The sequence below is a fragment of the Vespa crabro genome, chromosome 4 (assembly GCF_910589235.1).
Source record: "Vespa crabro chromosome 4, iyVesCrab1.2, whole genome shotgun sequence".
Lineage (NCBI taxonomy): Eukaryota > Metazoa > Arthropoda > Insecta > Hymenoptera > Vespidae > Vespa > Vespa crabro.
Window position 1 is genome coordinate 1,417,687 of NC_060958.1, and position 15,615 is coordinate 1,433,301.

The 15,615-nt window shown below is 33.9% G+C and overlaps 1 protein-coding gene and 1 long non-coding RNA gene across 6 annotated transcripts; one reads left to right on the plus strand and one right to left on the minus strand.

Moving 5' to 3' along the window:
• Positions 1 to 2,462: 2,462 nt before the first annotated feature.
• LOC124423718 lies at positions 2,463 to 6,629 on the minus strand. Of its 5 annotated transcripts, none has more exons than XR_006942140.1 (4): positions 5,147 to 6,629; positions 4,700 to 5,046; positions 4,359 to 4,510; positions 2,463 to 4,058 (listed from the first exon to the last, which is right to left on the minus strand). It is a non-coding gene; the product is annotated as an uncharacterized LOC124423718 (long non-coding RNA). The 5 variants fall into 5 exon arrangements; XR_006942141.1 differs by having other exon boundaries at positions 2,463 to 3,489; positions 3,632 to 4,058; positions 4,700 to 6,629; XR_006942137.1 differs by having other exon boundaries at positions 4,700 to 6,629.
• Positions 6,630 to 14,406: 7,777 nt separating this feature from the next.
• Positions 14,407 to 15,388, plus strand: LOC124423596 (histone-lysine N-methyltransferase SETMAR-like). Its single transcript, XM_046961494.1, has 4 exons — positions 14,407 to 14,600; positions 14,676 to 14,967; positions 15,065 to 15,235; positions 15,278 to 15,388. Exons 1-4 carry the CDS (start codon positions 14,407 to 14,409, stop codon positions 15,386 to 15,388), a joined length of 768 nt encoding a protein of 255 aa, XP_046817450.1.
• Positions 15,389 to 15,615: the final 227 nt, after the last annotated feature.

The window sequence follows — 15,615 nt, forward strand, 5'->3', positions numbered from 1 at the left end:
ATTTTTTTTGAGAACATTATATTTTATCAAGACTCCTGCCAAAAAGTTGATCCAATTTTCTAATTCAAAGAAAATATTGTCTCTATGTTTCAATAACTACATTTTTTAGACATTTTATGGACAAAAAGACTTCTAACATATTTGTTATGTTTTCAACAATATAATTACATGATTTTATTATGCATATTATATTTGAGTAGATTTCCATAATCCATGTGGACTTTGAGTGATAAATATGATAAATTGAGTGATAAATGTTTAGTTATTATTTTCGACAAATCACGTGAGATAGAATCTAAACAATGTCTCTCGTTTTCGTTAAATTTCTATAACACAATATTGAATAATGAAAAAAATATGACATATGTGGTAGGTAAAGGAAATGTAAATTAATTATCGGTAAACTGTATTTACAGATATATTAAAAAAAAAATATACATATATATATATATATATATATATATATATATATATATATATATACATATATTATATATATCCATAGAACAAAATAGAGAAACAAAACTTAAAAATGCAATTTAACATAACGTGCTTCCTAAAAGATCACTCACTGGCTATGCTTTCATGATTTCCGCAGACTTTTTTCCAAAATCTTCGGAAGCACTCAGATTCTTCTTATTCATAGATGGCACACGACTTATAGTATATCGTATTCTTATAGTATATCGTATGAACCTATATATTAGTTTAATGTTGGATATAAATTTATTGCTAAAAGACAAACATATAAATATGTTGTATTATTTATTGTTTCACTTAAATATAGTGTATTATTACGTTAAGTTATAATAGGAAAAAAATAATTTCTTTTAAAATTATATAGAATTTAATATACATATTAAGAAATAGGTTGACGTATATAAACACGATCAATGTAGATCTTTGTAGTTCAAGTGGAAGAGCGTTCCTTTTGGAAAGTGAAAAATTCCGAGTTCGAGTACCGATCGAAGAAAACCAGTCAAAAATGTTATTTAAAAGTTTCCTTCTATCATTCTCAGATGAATTGGTATTTTTGTATAATTGCTCTATTTATCATTTTTCTTCTTTTTCCTTATCGACCTCGTATCATCGCCCATTACTATCATTGTCATTTTGCTAGTCTTCCATGACAATTATATAATCTCGATATTGCACGGATATATATAATAATTCTGTTTATTAATAATTTTTTTATAGAATGATATACTTTAAAACAATATGGAATGTGTAATGCAACAAGACATTGCTTACACTCCCAGTTATTTTCATTTAGTTTTTTTTTTATTTTAGCTCATATTTTTCATTTAATTTGAGGATTTTCTTTTATTTTTAATGGATGGAATATTCCTTGGAAAATGTGCTCATTACATTGCTTGTAGAGTATTATTAACAGGCATCCTTTTCAGCGTTTGATAATTAGGGATATAAATAATCTCTATAATTTCTTTTACCACATCCAGTCGAAATTTGGAAAAAGAATTTTTTAATCTTTCCTATATTTGTTATCCTATAAATGTAGGAAATGAAACAAATCCCTTAAAAAATATCATCCATAAATAGAAGAATATTTTTTTATAACCTTTAGTAAATTTTCTTATCATTGAAAAAGAAGGTAAGTAACTGTTTTATAAATCGACTTTACCCATGCCATTATTATAATCTGAAACGACATTAGATTTTTTAATATGTTTTCTTATTATAAATGAAGTTAAGTCATTTTCAAAATTAACAATTAGATTTTTTTATAAAATTCGAAAGAACCCAAATCCACTCGACATAATTTAAATTGCTTGAAATTGAAGGAACAATACTCAATTTATTTTATATTTCTTTACTACACTTCAAAAACATAATTTATGCAATTAAGGCATTTTTTTAACTATATAAATTACATAACAATTGCTCATCTACATTTTGTGTATGCTGGAGGAATTTGAAGAAGTCATGGTGCTCCGTTTGTATATATCATAGTAAATTTATTATGTCCTTATATTTCACTGTTGTAATTAGTCTTATATTTTTATAAAGTGGTGTTAATTTAATATTTTCGAATTTTCTTGGTTTAATTTGATGTAATAAATTCAGAATTTTAAATTCTGCATTGTCATCCATTGATATCTTATAGAAAATTTTATATAGTTCATTTCTCCAAAAAAATATCCAGCATATTTAAAACAATTTACTGTTTCTCCATTAAAATTCTTTTTCCTTTTAAAACTGCGTTCTCCAAAAATCTTTTTAATTAATATGAAGTTAATATGAAATCCTCTTGTTTCATTTCATTTAGAATAAAGTATTTATCTTTCTGGCACTTTTTGATAACATTATAATAATTTTGACAAATAGTAAATTATTTTTCTTTAATGACATTTCTACGATGCCAAAATTTCTATTATTCGGTAAAAACGAATTGATGGAACAGGATTATGCACATGGGATATTAATTAAACAAATCTGTATCGTTCTGTGTTTTTTTTTTCTTTATAAGACAAGAAGTGTTTATACAATTCGACAAGAATCAATACATTGGATCGATACGTCGATTAAGATGGTCGAAGCTGGTCTTGACTATAAAAAGGGGCGGGAATTTATTTTTGTTCAAATTGAGTTTACAGTTTCTCAACACGAATACTAAGATATTATGATACTAAGAATTTATGATTTATGATTTTCATATTATGTTCAACAGTTTGAACAATTTTTAGCTACTTTAAGCTAAATTAAGTTAAAGATACTTTAATGTTCCTATTTTGTCCTGCACACATGTCACTGTAAACTATATGTCTTTCACTTCTTAGATTTTTAAAATGTTTCAATATGTATGAAGCTACTTCTTAGGAACCTCTTGAAGCTATAATTCCATTCCAAACGTACATATGAACATTATCATCATGAAAATTGTGAATACCCAAATTTAGGACGTATATATTACATTTATAATATGCTACTGAAGTAAACAACTTTAAATAAGATAATGTTTTCTGCAAGTCGAAAGAAAAAACGAAATAATGTTCTGAATTACGTAATACTGATTGTGTTACGTAATCTTGTTTTAATGACTTTCTAGCTGATCTTGTTTTGATTACTTCCTAGCTGATTCAGCTAACCTTAAATGGACATCATATTCTTTCATAAGTTTAATCTTTTCTTCATTATTATCCAATATCTTTATTTTAATGTTTAATAGGTCGCATTTTTGGCACATATTCTTGCGCGGTTGGTGGAAATATAAATTAAAATCTTTTTAAATATTTTTATGTAAGTTTAGTTATTAACTGCTTTTATATTATTTTCTTTGTAATAAAGCTCGTATAAATTAAACATTTTCTCTAGAATTAGATCAGGATGTAGATATTTTCTATTATGATTTTAAGATCTTGTATAAAGGGATTCAAATTTGGGAAAACTTTTAATATGGTTTTGAACGTGTTTTTTCTTTTCCTCAGAAAATTTTCTCGATGATTCAATTAAGCCCACGTAAATCATTTCCTACATTTGCAGAGTTTAATATATGTTTTAATCATCCTTCATTTATTTTAAAGATATTCGAAAAGAATTTTTTACAGGCGGAAAATATTCTTTTTTTTTTTAGAATTTAATAAATATCTAAAATTATAAATTCTTGGCGAACCTTTTTCATTTTTTTGACTTCTTCGTTTCACAGCATAGCTTCATATAGCAATGCATATTGTTTATTAAAATCTCCCAAATTCCAAAACTTTTTAAAAGTGTTCTTTCTTTCTTCTTTTTGGTAATTTTTTATGCAAGCTTTTCGACAACGACAATTTTTGTTTTGAAAAATTTTGTTAAGGTATAATTTTCCAGTTTAAGTATAATATGTTTTTCCAGTATTCCATTTAATTTTTCGCACTTTTTGAAGGTATATGTCACAATTATTTTCTCTGTTGTCATCTATATCTTTACCTCTGATAACGAATGTTGTTATACAATTCTTATTCTTTTTCGATTTTTGTTGAAGTCATTAATTATTAATTCGTCTTCACTCTCTGAATTAAACGATCTTATTCATTTATTCTTTCCCATGGGTGTAATAATTTCTATAATTTAATTTTATAAGTTTAAATTCAATTGTAAGTGTATATTGCGTGATTTTTTTTACTATATTAATTAAACTTACTAATTATTTAACTAAAGCAACTGTCCAAAATGTGAGGTTAACTTTTTAAATACTAATTAATTAAAATTACCTTCATCGTTGCTTTCGGACATTTGATAATTTGTACTTTCGGACATTTCAATCAATTGGATTTAGGCCATTTTTAAAGTAAGGGTTTTAATTATTGAAATAATTGAAAAAAATTGTGTCCAAAATCATCGTATACACTGAATATACTTACCCGAAAAATGTTGTTTATGACAGCTAACTTCAAGTTACTACAGTCAACAAAAGATAATTGACAAACGGACTTAGGCCACTTTTAAAACAAGTAGCTCATATATTTGCTTTTTACATCGGATACCATTGTCTCGTCGACTATAATATCTTCGCCTGGAAAAAAGACTTTATGATAATTGCCTGTCAATATGTTTAGGATTGGTAAAACTTTTCCAAGTCTGATACTCTCTTCTATCGTTTCGTTATTTGCAAAATGTAAATTTGCTAAGAGTAATTTAAAACGATTATGGGACATGATGCTGCGCGGAAATGGAAAGTTGTATATAGAGTCCGTTGACTAACATTTAACAAGTCTGTACTAGACCTATCCAAATCATCAATCCGATAAATTTTGTAATTTCTTCAGAAGTGATGGGTTTCCATTTGTTCAATCGAGCATGATCAGTCATTTTATGTTGGTGCAATTTTTGCTCTGTATATCTATTAGTTCCTGTGACTAAAAGGCTTATCATTTTTCGTCTAAGAATAGCGAAAGCACTTCACTTGTGCTAATATCAAACGGCAAATCCATCAGAAGCCCATCTTTTCCAGTGAACGGAAATGACTGTTGCCTGTTAGCGAATTCGTTCCACTGGATATTGTTTAATTATCAACAGAGTTCAGTTCCTTCTCTTTGTCTATAGCAAGTCCTGCCAACATGTTGTTAAAGTTTTCACTTGCATATGATTCTTCAGTATTGGAATCTGAACTTTATGAAATTCTATTTATCACTTTTTTTCTAAAACTCACTACTTCATCATTACTACTCTCTTCACTTTCAATTATACTTTTACGCCGTCCAATGAACATTTTCAGGATAAAAAAATCACTTATGTGCGTCTAAAAAAAAGGATGCTTCTCGACTAAATGAAGGATCTGGGATAACTGCAGTGAGATTGCAGGCAGTCCTCTAGCTGACAAGCTTATCGCTTTTTCCATTTCGGAACTAAACACTTTATTCTTTACAAAGAATCCAAGGCTCTGTAGCATTAGATAATCGATAATGTATGGGCCTACTCGAATTACATTATTGCTATTCCTGCTTATCATAAAACATACCGGCCTATCATATATACCTATTCTTCGATCTGTATTCTGCGATTTTCAAAAGAATGAATTTAAATATCAGTTAGAATAGATTATTTTTATCGAAGAACAAAAGCACAAAAAGCATGCATTTTGTTCCTTGAATATAAAAGGGACCGATAAAATTTTGAGGTTATACTTGATATCGACTCTGCCAGATTATTCGGCAGCTTACGATAAACAAAACCCATATTCTAAATGCTAAGATGTATATAACTATCTATAGTTGTCATACTTAAGTCCACAGATAAGATCCAGGTCGAAAAATTTAGAAAATGATAAAAAATTTGTACACCTGTCAAATGACCAGCTATGATAAGAAACGTAGGTGATGAAAGAAAACAAAGAAAAAAAACCAAAGTTGAGAAATTAATTAATCAGAGAATCTAAGAATTTAGAGGTTAATGATGACCGAAAAAAATAATATAAGTGAAGAATTTATAATTAAACTTAAAAAAAGGTCAAATGACTGGGCTCGGTACGTTTAGTGTTATCACTTCTTTACGTTCCGACGTCCGACAGTCGGATTTTTGGGTTCGGCGAGAAACTCAACCGAATCGCACTGGGCGACGAATGTGTTAAGCAGGTGGACGCATCAACTGCTCATCTCTCCTACCACTGGCTCGTAGTGCGTTCTCGCTCCGCTCTTGGCGCCTCAGCTCAATCGTATTGGGCACTCCTCTTGTAGATTTCTTGCCGCTCGAAGGCCTGTAAATCGATAGGAATCTAGAAGGCCATCGCCTCTTAGACGGTGCGATCCTCAACGCCTCTTTATACTCTCGACAAGCCCTTTTGGAACTTCGTGCGCAGTGCCTCGGCTTACACCTCGGCCTCGTATAGCAAGATCGAATGCATCGTCGTTATGAGGAGCCTTCTCACAGAGCCGTCGCCAGAGGGCCTAAGGCCTCCAACGTTCTTCATTAACCTGCATATCTCATCAGTTTTCTTTGTGGTTTTTTTCACTGCTTGCTGTAGGTGTGGCCAGAATGTTAACTTCGTGTCTAGCATAACACCCAAATATTTCGCCGACTTCTTCGCGGTAACTTCTTCGGAATTCACTGTCACGGTTATGATGGTGGGTATTCACTGTCTCGTCAGAACGACGATTTCTGTCTTCGACAGTGTGAGACTTAGATCCATTGCTCGACCTGCCTCATCACTTGATTCAGTACCAACTGAGCCAGATCGGTATTGCAAGCAGCGACATCATTGGCGTATTTATCGAGGTAGATGATAATGTAAAGGGGGACCCGTGGATCCGGCCTGTGCTTCCTCGCCTCAATAGGCATACGCAACAAAATATATCGCCCTTCTAGCCCCTCTTGTCGTTCGAACGGTACTTTCGTACCTTGATGAGGTGGTGCCTTTCGGCACCTTTGGGTGAGAAACCACGCTTCCAGTGCAGGACTTGGAAAAATCCCAGGACCCGGAGGACGAACCGGGAAGACAATTTCGCCATGTACCCTAAAGGTACATGCCCACGGGGAACCGCGTGGAGGTATGCTCCGTCGCTCGCCTAGTAACGTCCCGGCTGTAGCACGTCAGCATTTAATAGAAGAGCACGCGTGGACGCTAATCTAACTCACATACTGATCGTGCCCCGAAGACCTCGAAAGGAGTTCGGTAGCTCTCCGGTGGCCGTTTAGCCAAGACCCATTGGGGGTAGTGGCATTTCGCGCTCCTTGTTCCTGACACCTGGGACTATCTACCCATGTTCGAAGATGCCAGGGGAGCCGGTCGCACCGGGCTATCGAGGTAGATATCGGGTGGCATCTCCAGGCGTAGGAGACCGTCGTACAGCATGTTCCAGAAATCAGAGTCTAGAATGGAGACCTATGCAACGCCTGCCATAATCTTTCGCGTTCTCTATCCCTCCAGTTAATCGTACAGTAAGACTCGATTCTTTAGATAATCTTGAATAACGTAGAAGTGGTATTTTGGGATTTTAAATTTCATTTCATAGGTCACCAATATCCAATATCGATCCATCTCGTCGAATTAAAAGCGTTCTTCACGTCAAGAATAACTACGATGACCACTGGGCTTCGATTTCAAATTCTATAGTTTCGATCATCTTCGCGGTCTCTTTAGGATCGTTCCTCAATGGATATGTTGGAAATAATGAATTTATTAATTTATTATGAATTTATGAATTTATTAATTTCTCCATCATTTTTACCTTCTAGATTCTGTATCACGTATCATACCGATCCGCGTCCATCTTGCCGTACAACTTTCTCCAGCATCGGTGCTTGCTATGCTTGATCGCGTCTTGCAAAGCCTTCCTCGTAGCCTCGAACCACTTTTGCAGAAAGAGCCCGCTGGGCATTGCGCCTGCCCCGAAGGCAAGCCTTTCTCAGCTCGCATATCTTCTCGGTCAATTAATATACCCCAGGATATTGCCGCAGCGTTTAAGTGATGGCATGGCTGCGTCACCATACCTCTTTCAATAAGCTTCATTCTGTGCTTGACGATAGAATTTGTCAGCTCTCTCTTTCCCTGACGTCAAGCTCCACGTCTCGTTCGGGGAAGGATTTTGGTGTCATCTTCAGTACCGCAGCAAGCCTCGCGATGTCCATCTTGCTAGTATTCCAACGTCTGGTTGTTGAATTGCGCGCTATTCTTTTCTAGGCATCAAAGAAACGGAAAGCTATATATTGATGGTAATTTCCTGTGTAATCCTCCAGTACTTGTCAGTTTTGTATTTTTCTCGCAACTTTCTCCGTTCCCATTGTAATGCCCGGAATGGAGTTTCTGAAGTCTGGTCTCCTGTACGTTAGCCGGTATTTAACACTTGAAGATCTAGCCTTGCAGCAGTCTCCATTAGCACGTTCTGGCATGGCTCGCTTTCGTTTTCTCGTATAGAAAGTACTGGGAAGGATTTGAGCATGCTGCGAATTTATGACCAGATATCCCACACTTCCAACAGAATACACTTCTGTTCCTCCATTTGCAACTGCAGTCCTTCCTCATATTACCATACCCGAGACGCCGATAAAAACAGGGAACGACGACTCTAAGCCTGAGTCGGCAATTGATCCAACCGATTTTGACCTTCTCTTTCTTTAATAGGGTCGCTGCTATCGTTTCATCTTCGATGATCGCCATTTTTTGATCCCGGGAGTTTGGTGCGAGCACTAAGATCTTCATTTTTTCGGGATTGGGGACTACCCTTTTGAGAGCTATCTCGATTTCTTCTCTGGTGGTAAAGCAATAAAGATATCTAATCTCCAGGCTCGCTATGGTGATAGCTCGCGAATAATTCTTGTCCAGTATTTTTTCAATCGTAGCTCAGAAAGCACTTCTGTTTTGGGGGTTGCGGTCAAGTTCTATTAGAACACCTTCCTTGCAAGTTTTACGGACTGTTTTGATCTCTGACCCGTTTTCTTCAGAATCTATGGATATACCCAATATTTCGACGATTTATGCATAGATGCATCCTTCGTGCGGCTTAATGAGGACAGCATTGTTTCTACTTTTCGGTGGCTGTCGTCTCTTCTTACCCAACTTCTTCATATCCTTCCTCCCCTCTTCCCTGGGCACGAGAGTCTTATTGCTTAGGATGCGCTCTCTATCTGTGGGCGGAACACTTGGGCTCAGAGTCTTCGCCTGTAGGACAAAGCTCCAGGTCACAGGACTGCCTTGTTCCTTCAGGCGCTTTTGTGGCGCTTTAGGTGTCTGGTTCGGGCTGTTGCTATTGGGGATAGTAACAGCGTTCCTATCTCCCTTTTTTGGGATGTTACAGTAGCGATCTTTGTTTCCTTCTTTGTACCTCTAGAGCAGATTTTTCTTTCCAGTTGCGCCAAGAGTGCTGCATAGTGGCAATAGCTGCCTCTAGTATGCACAGATTATCCTTGACATCCATACTGATGTTCTTTTGTCTCCCAATGTCTTTGCGCATGGCTGCGAGTATATCTTCGATAACGCCAAACTGCGTATCCATATCGCTCTGTTTATTGTCACCCTGCTGGCTATTCTCGGCGCCAATGCTGCATACATTAGAGATACAATGTTGAATTTCCGTAGTTGATGGAGTATTGTTGTATTGCCAATAGCTCTTTTTCAATTCCCCATCTTGTATTAGTATTTTCCTTGAAGCAGGGGAACCGTATTGACAACACTAATTTTGAACAAGAAGAGCACGCTGTTTTCTTTTACATATTTTTCCGAATATTGAAGCAATTAATCATTTCCGATGTTGGTTATTCCATTTGTTTGTCTTCGAGTTTCGTGCTCGATATTTAAGTGGTTTTCTTTCTTCAATGATTCTACAAATTGGTTTTTAGTATACCTTAAGTTCTCATCTCATAAATGAATAAGTCGTGTCTGGACCATAATCACCCTCGATGGTTTGAATATGAAATTGAAATTTGTTCTGAATTATGAACTCGACTTTTTTTATTTACATATTGTAGGGTAAAGTTCTGAATTATGAACTCGACTTTTTTTATTTACATATTGTAGGGTAAAGTTGGCCATATCTTTATTTGGCAGTTTTTCATTTATTTCACGATGCAGGAATTCATACTAATAACATCTTCTTTTACTATAAATTTAGCAACATAGGAATTATGCAATTCAGTCACATTATTATCAACATCATATATCAAACTGGACGCTTTAACTAAAACATGATGGACTACTGATTCTATTTCATGAAAAATGCTAGAGGTTTGCATGTCATATACATAATTAGTCTCGCCAGGTTTTGCTTCATTACTGCAGTTTTTACATTTTTCATGATGGCCGAAAAGATGGTATGGCATGTTATAAATATTTTTTTGCAATTCTGCCATGTTGCTATATAGAGGTTGATTTTTTTACCCCTTATGATGTTTAATAGCTGCTGTAACAAGAGTTCGCTGTGCCGTAATTTTTATTCAAACAGTCTACAAGTGGCGTCTATAATTTCGTAATACATAATTGCGGCTTTTTATTTTTTCTATTAACAATTATGGCCCGTACGACAATGCATTTATAAGCTTTCAGTGCTGCTGTCCCCATCCCCGATCAGTCTGGTATATTTAAAATATTGACGCTACAACGAAAAGTGTCTTGTTCCATTTGCCTCGTCGGTCTCTAAACATTTTTGAAACATTGATGATCATGAAAATCTACTTATGTATGATTTACTTAATTATAGAAACATTTATTCCGAATTCCAATATATAAAAATTTTTTAATTACAAAATCAACGATAGTGACAACAATCAATGTTATATTGACTTACTGTATCCTTTGGCCCATGATCCATCAGCGACAATGATGATATAAGGAATACCGTTCAACGTCTTCTAAATGAGTACTCTACGCTTCCTTTCCTGCAGGTTCAAACATTAGCGTGTATGACATATCATAGAAAGCTTCAGATATAATAGCATAGTATTTTATTCATGTTTTACTCCCAAAGTATAGTGTATTTATTGCGATATAATGTTTTTCTAATTGCGAATGTCCATCACTTGTAAATTTACTTACTATAAAACTAGTAAGTTTAAAAAAGTGACGCTTTAAATGATTGTAATTAAAAAATTTTATAAAATGGAATGAAAACAAATGCATTAGATGAATTTAAATGAATTCGTTATACGATCATAAAATAGGAAGACAAGGATCAACTATAATGGACAGAAAGCAAACAAGCGTTTCATATTTGTCATTTTTTGTAGTTATTATTAGATGTATCTATCGATGGATGACTATGTGTCGAAATTATCAAGGACGCAATTTGTTTAGAGTTTGCGCAAAAAACCATTATGTGAGATGACATTTTTTATTTTGTAAGTATAAACAAGGTGAAAGCGATTCATGTTTATATATGAAACAAATCGTTAAAATAGACAGCTATATAATTATGTATGTGGACAATATTTTAATTGCATCAAAAAATACAAATGAAATCGCACGAGTAGAAAGAAACTTTTAAATTCATTCACTATCTTACAACTTGAAAGTATAAAAAATTAATCAGCTTATTCAAGTCATATAGAGTTTAAAATAGTAATTTTTAGATACATCAAGAAAAATACATAAATCAAATTATAGATATGCACGGAAAACAAATTCTGTATACCGTTACATATGGATCAAGAAAACCAACAACCAACAACAGAATAATAAGCAACTTCATCGGGAATTCGATGTATTTGGCCGTATTTACACGTCCTGATATAGAAACGAGCGTTATTATATGAAGTAGAAAATTAAAAAATCTGATAATACTTGATTGGAACAAAGTTGGATGGATTTTTCCTTATCTTAAGAATACAATAAAGTATAAACTGTAATTGGGATATAATGCAAAGAAAACAGAATTAGTACAATATGCAATAAAAGAGGACGTAAATTGGGCAATAGAAGAGACTAATAGTAAAAATTTATTCAAATATCAAGGTAGAAATATTAATTGGGCTTATAAGAAGCAAATTTGCATAATTCTCTCCTCAATTGAAGTAGAGTATATGAGTTTTAGCGAATTTTATGAGAAAGATTATAGCTCAAAAGATTATTGCTAATTATATAAATTATTGCTAATTATTGATAATTATATAAAGATAACCGAGGTTGTTCTATTGCATCCTTTTGTATGTGTACGGAATTTTAAACTTTGTTATTGTTTTTCCTTTAATTAGTAACGTTATGAAGTGCAAGGCATGTAACGGTGAAATGCAGTTCATAGAAACCATATAATTTCTTGGCAGTAATACAGAGTTCGTTCCCCAGTTCGTAGGAATGAATAATGAATCTTTTCCATTAACATTCTATTAATTGTCATTAAAATTTGTTGTGGATAAAGTGATGATTTCTGATTATGAGCAATTATCTTATCTCTATCAAGCCACTGAGTAAATCTTTCTCCGTAATCATTTAAAATCCATGACATATCCGTTCAACCGATTAATATATTTATTAATATATATATTTTTTTATTTTGGCTTATTATTTTATTTATTATTTATGGAAGCTGTTGTATTCATAAGACCTTCATATCTATCTATCTCTTCGCAGAAAACGAGTCACTTTATGAGACTAAGTACGGAGTTGCTAATTTTTAGCCTGACTCGATACTACGGCGTTACGTGATGGTTCAAGTATTTTTGCGCTCGACTTACTTAAAATGCTATTTTTCCCTATTCGGATGCGCTAGTTTTGTTAGTAACGATATGAACGTCTGATTCACTCATTTGACCTGCTCGTTCCTTCTTGAAGTTCGTGTCGCGATTAGTACATACTTGATTGTTTCCTCTTTACAATACTCCTCAAAATCGCCCGACGTAAATGCAGTTCCTCAGTCCGATACTATTTGTTGTAGGACTTCTAACTTGGTTAATTCGTTCGCTAAATCTTTCGATGATACGATAAGGTCGTTCATATAAGTTAGCATTATTCTATTATTTATCAAATCTTTTAAAATTGTATTGATGTATCGTTGGAACACAGAGGATGTAATGCTTAGACCATAAAGACTTATAATATCCATCGAGGACTATGAAGATCGTATATTTTCGTGATCGTTCGTTTACCGGCACATGAAAGAACCCGTTCTCCAGATCTAACCTGCTAAATATTTTCGCGTCTTGTAATGCATCTAATTAAACTTTTTGTTCTGTTTCCTGTAATCTACGCATAATCGACTAGATCCATCTTTCTTTCTAATTACGTCCATCAAATTATTTCACACACATACATACATACACACACACACCTAACTAACGGTAGAACCTTTTGACTACTGATCGACTTCTCATGAATACATACATATACAACTAATGCTAGAACCTTCCATTATACATAAAAACACACACGCGTGCGCATACATTAATGTTAAATATTGCTTTAAATATTGTATAAGGTTTACTGAAATAAAGTTATTGATGTACAAGTTATTATTATTTCTTTTAAAATTTCCTTACTGTACGAATACTTTCTTTCATCATAAGTAATCGAATAACATATTTCGGAAAAACAAAAGAATATATATGAATATTGAATCAAAAATAGCAGATAATATAAGAAGACAACTGTGACTTAGATAGCCTAAAAGTAACGCGTAAAAAGATTAGAGAGATGTTTCCGTTAGTTTGCAACGAAAAAACAATGTAATAAAAATGCAAATTACTAATAGGTAAATGTGTGATAATAAACATTACGACTTAATAGATTATTACTAATGGATTATAATTAATGATATATATCTAACTATATCTATTCATTATAAAACGAACTCGGTATCCTATCGCGGCATTGTCAACCCTCCATAATTCTTGAATCTTTTAGGCCACTTATGTGCTCACTATTCGTTTCAGAAACGTGAACAGTTTAAATCTCTAATTGCTTCATTTATAAACATGCACGTCAAGGAACTACATGAATTTTGGCACTCGTTTCTTGATATAATAGATCTTTTGTTAAAATATGGACCCATCAGAATCCTAATAATAAAATTATTATCTAATAGGAAACAAACTTTTACACTTGGCAAGTTTCATTTGTGGTCAGCTAAATGTATCTGAATACGGAGAAAACTAAAAGGAGTCAGTCAGGTGCTCACTAAATAGTTCTAAGTCTGTATTCTGTATTCGGTGGAGTTAGCAATTATGTCCGTATCCTGAAATCTGTAAAATCAGTAATCAATTAATAATTCAATATTCTACATTTTATAAAATCGAAAATTAAGTAATAAGCCCGTATTCAACATTTCGTAAGATCAATAATAAGTCTCCTTCTTAATTTCTATGTATTGGATTGTTCGGAAAGTAATTTGGTTTTTTCCCGACAGAGGATTTAATTGTATTTTTTTGCACCTAACTTCACACTTAAGCCGCATAATCATTATATATTTTGAGAGCTGATATAGCAAGGCTTGTGTGTGAAAAAATCCAATTGAATCTACGCAGTAGTTTTTGGTTGGTGCCCTTATAAATATGGAGAGCAATAAGCAACATTTTCGTCATATTTTACTTTTTTACTACAGAAAAGGTAAAAATGCTATTCAAACCAGAAAGAAATTAACCGATATGTATGGAAAAGATGTGTTGACAGTACGTCAGTGCCAGAACTGGTTTGCAAAATTTCGATCCGGCAATTTTGATGTCGAAGATACACCACGTTCTGGAAGGTCGGTTGAAACTGATAAAGACACGATAAAGGCATTAGTTGATGCAAACCCGTGAATAACAACACGTGAGATCAGTGAGAGGTTGAATTTATCAAATTCAACTGTTTATGACCACTTGAAAGGCCTGGGTTTAACTTCGAAGCTCGATATATGGGTTTCCCATGTTCTCACGGAGAGAAATTTGTGTCGTCGCGTTGACATCTGTGATTCGCTTCTCAAACGTCACGAAAATGACCCATTTTTGAAGCGCATCATTACTGGGGACGAAAAATGGGTTGTATATAACAATGTCCAACGCAAAAGATCATGGAGCAAAAAAGATGAACCGGCTCAAAGCATTTCCAAAGCCAATATCCATCAAAAAAAGGTGATGCTGTCTGTTTGGTGGGATTTTAAAGGAATCGTTTTTTTTTGAGATATTACCGGATAACACAACAATTAATTCGGAAATCTACTGTCATCAGCTGGACAAACTGAATGATGCACTTCAACAGAAAAGGTCAGAATTAATCAACAGAAAAGGTGTAGTGTTCCACCAAGATAATGTGATACCTCATATAAGTTTGGTCTCTCGCCAAAAACTTTTACAGCTTGAATGGATTACAATGCCATATCCACCATATTTTCCAGATCTGGTACCTTCGGATTATTATTTGTTCAGGTCAAAATTTGTTTAGGTGCAAAATTTTTTAGACCATGCCTCTTCTACCCTTGGCAAAGGAGCGCACCCAAGAACTACATGTGCAAAGATAAAGCCGATCAAGGAGGTACGTGCAGGAATACCGTGACGCAATGGCTTATCGCCCTTGGTGACAAGAAACGCGCGAGAATGACTCGTGGAAGAGGTCGCAGGTGCAGGCGATGCGCATGCGCAGTAAGGTGCCTAAAGACTAGACGCTGCAGACTAGAGCCCGCAGCAAAATACACACTTCTTCATCAGAAGTCGTCGATATAACTTCATCGCAGTCTGTCGTTAAAATCAGTTCTTTGCAATTAGTCGTTACGATCAGAACAT

Bases quoted from the DNA above. Each gene is read 5' to 3' on its own strand.
- LOC124423596 (XM_046961494.1), top strand. From the start codon at position 14,407: ATGGAGAGCAATAAGCAACATTTTCGTCATATTTTACTTTTTTACTAC. The intron at 14,601-14,675 runs GTCGGTTGAAAC...ACGTGAGATCAG, and splicing joins GATACACCACGTTCTGGAAG to TGAGAGGTTGAATTTATCAA. The intron at 15,236-15,277 runs GTACCTTCGGAT...AAATTTGTTTAG, and splicing joins CACCATATTTTCCAGATCTG to GTGCAAAATTTTTTAGACCA.